The sequence below is a fragment of the Camellia sinensis genome, chromosome 10 (genome assembly GCF_055761805.1).
Source record: "Camellia sinensis isolate YWXY chromosome 10, ASM5576180v1, whole genome shotgun sequence".
Lineage (NCBI taxonomy): Eukaryota > Viridiplantae > Streptophyta > Magnoliopsida > Ericales > Theaceae > Camellia > Camellia sinensis.
In genome coordinates, this window is record NC_138970.1 from 52887524 (window position 1) to 52888691 (window position 1168).

General features: G+C 43.8%; 1 protein-coding gene across 1 annotated transcript; it reads right to left on the minus strand.

The window, feature by feature from the left end:
• Positions 1 to 261: 261 nt before the first annotated feature.
• LOC145800388 (uncharacterized) lies at positions 262 to 753 on the minus strand. The gene has a single exon (XM_082890053.1). It carries the CDS (start codon positions 751 to 753, stop codon positions 262 to 264), a length of 492 nt encoding a protein of 163 aa, XP_082746179.1.
• Between the last annotated feature and the right edge of the window lie 415 nt (positions 754 to 1168).

Genomic DNA, 1168 nt, shown 5'->3' on the forward strand with positions numbered 1-1168 from the left:
GTAGAAAGCACACTCATCTGATGGTAGAGGCCCCTTCTTGGGCTTTACATGGGCCTGAAGCTGATGAGATGGGGGGTTCAACAGTAGAGGTGGCTAAGTAGGGGCTAGGAAGATAGATGGAGACAGAGTCTGACTGGCCGTCTTAAGACGGGTTTTCTCGGAGAGAAGCTCACGAAGAATAGCATCCACAGAAGGGAGAGGAGACCGATAAAAGATGCCACCACAGATAGCCTCATACTGAGAGGAGAAAGCCGTTAAGAACTACACTAAACGACTTTGCTCCCGAAACTCAACATAAGCGTCTAGTGCCTTGAGACTAGATGGTTCCATGAGAGCCAGTTGATCTGAGAGACCTGTCATCTCAATGTAGAAGTCCTGAATGGATTGATTCCGCTGACGAGCACTCTGAATGGCTGTTTCTAACTCATACTGCTTGGCAAAGTTGGATTGCTGGTATACACCCAATAAATAGTCCCACACCTCCTTGGCGGTACTGTATTTGGAAAACATCATTCCAATACAGTCATCCACAGAATTATGAAACCAGGTTAGAATTTGGGCATTATCACAATCCCAAGTATCACAGGAAGTCAGATATCCTTCTTGTTTCGGATCCAATGGACGAGGCATAAAACTAGAAACATAGCCCCATTTTTTTTGACCAAGAAGGAAATTTTTCATAACACTGGCCCAATAAGAATAATTGGCACCAGTGAGTGTACATCTGATTGCTTGAATTTTAGTGTTCGTCATTGTAATAAACTAAAGGGGCCAAACTGTAAATAAGTTTATTTATTTATTTTTTTTACACCAAATAGAAGTGCTTAAAGACACAATCTCAGAGAGAGAGACAGAGAGACAGAGACAGAGAGAACCAGTTAGGGAGATAGGTTGCGAATCAATCGCAATGCTGAAGCAAATTGAGAGAGGCGACGACGACTGCTGAAACGACAACGACGGCGATCGCGATTCTGAAGTAGACTGAGAGAGGCGACAGTGTGAAAGGCAACGATGATGACGCGACAATGGTTAAGAAGCGACGACGACGGTTGAGAGAAGCAACAATGCTAGGGTTCGCGAAGACTGATCGGGACCTTAGGTTTTCAAACACGGCTTTGATACCATGTAAGTTTGTATATTCAATTGTATTCGGATTTAAGAGTTACAT

Coding starts and splice junctions, on each gene's coding strand:
- LOC145800388 (XM_082890053.1), bottom strand. CDS start 753: ATGACGAACACTAAAATTCAAGCAATCAGATGTACACTCACTGGTGCC.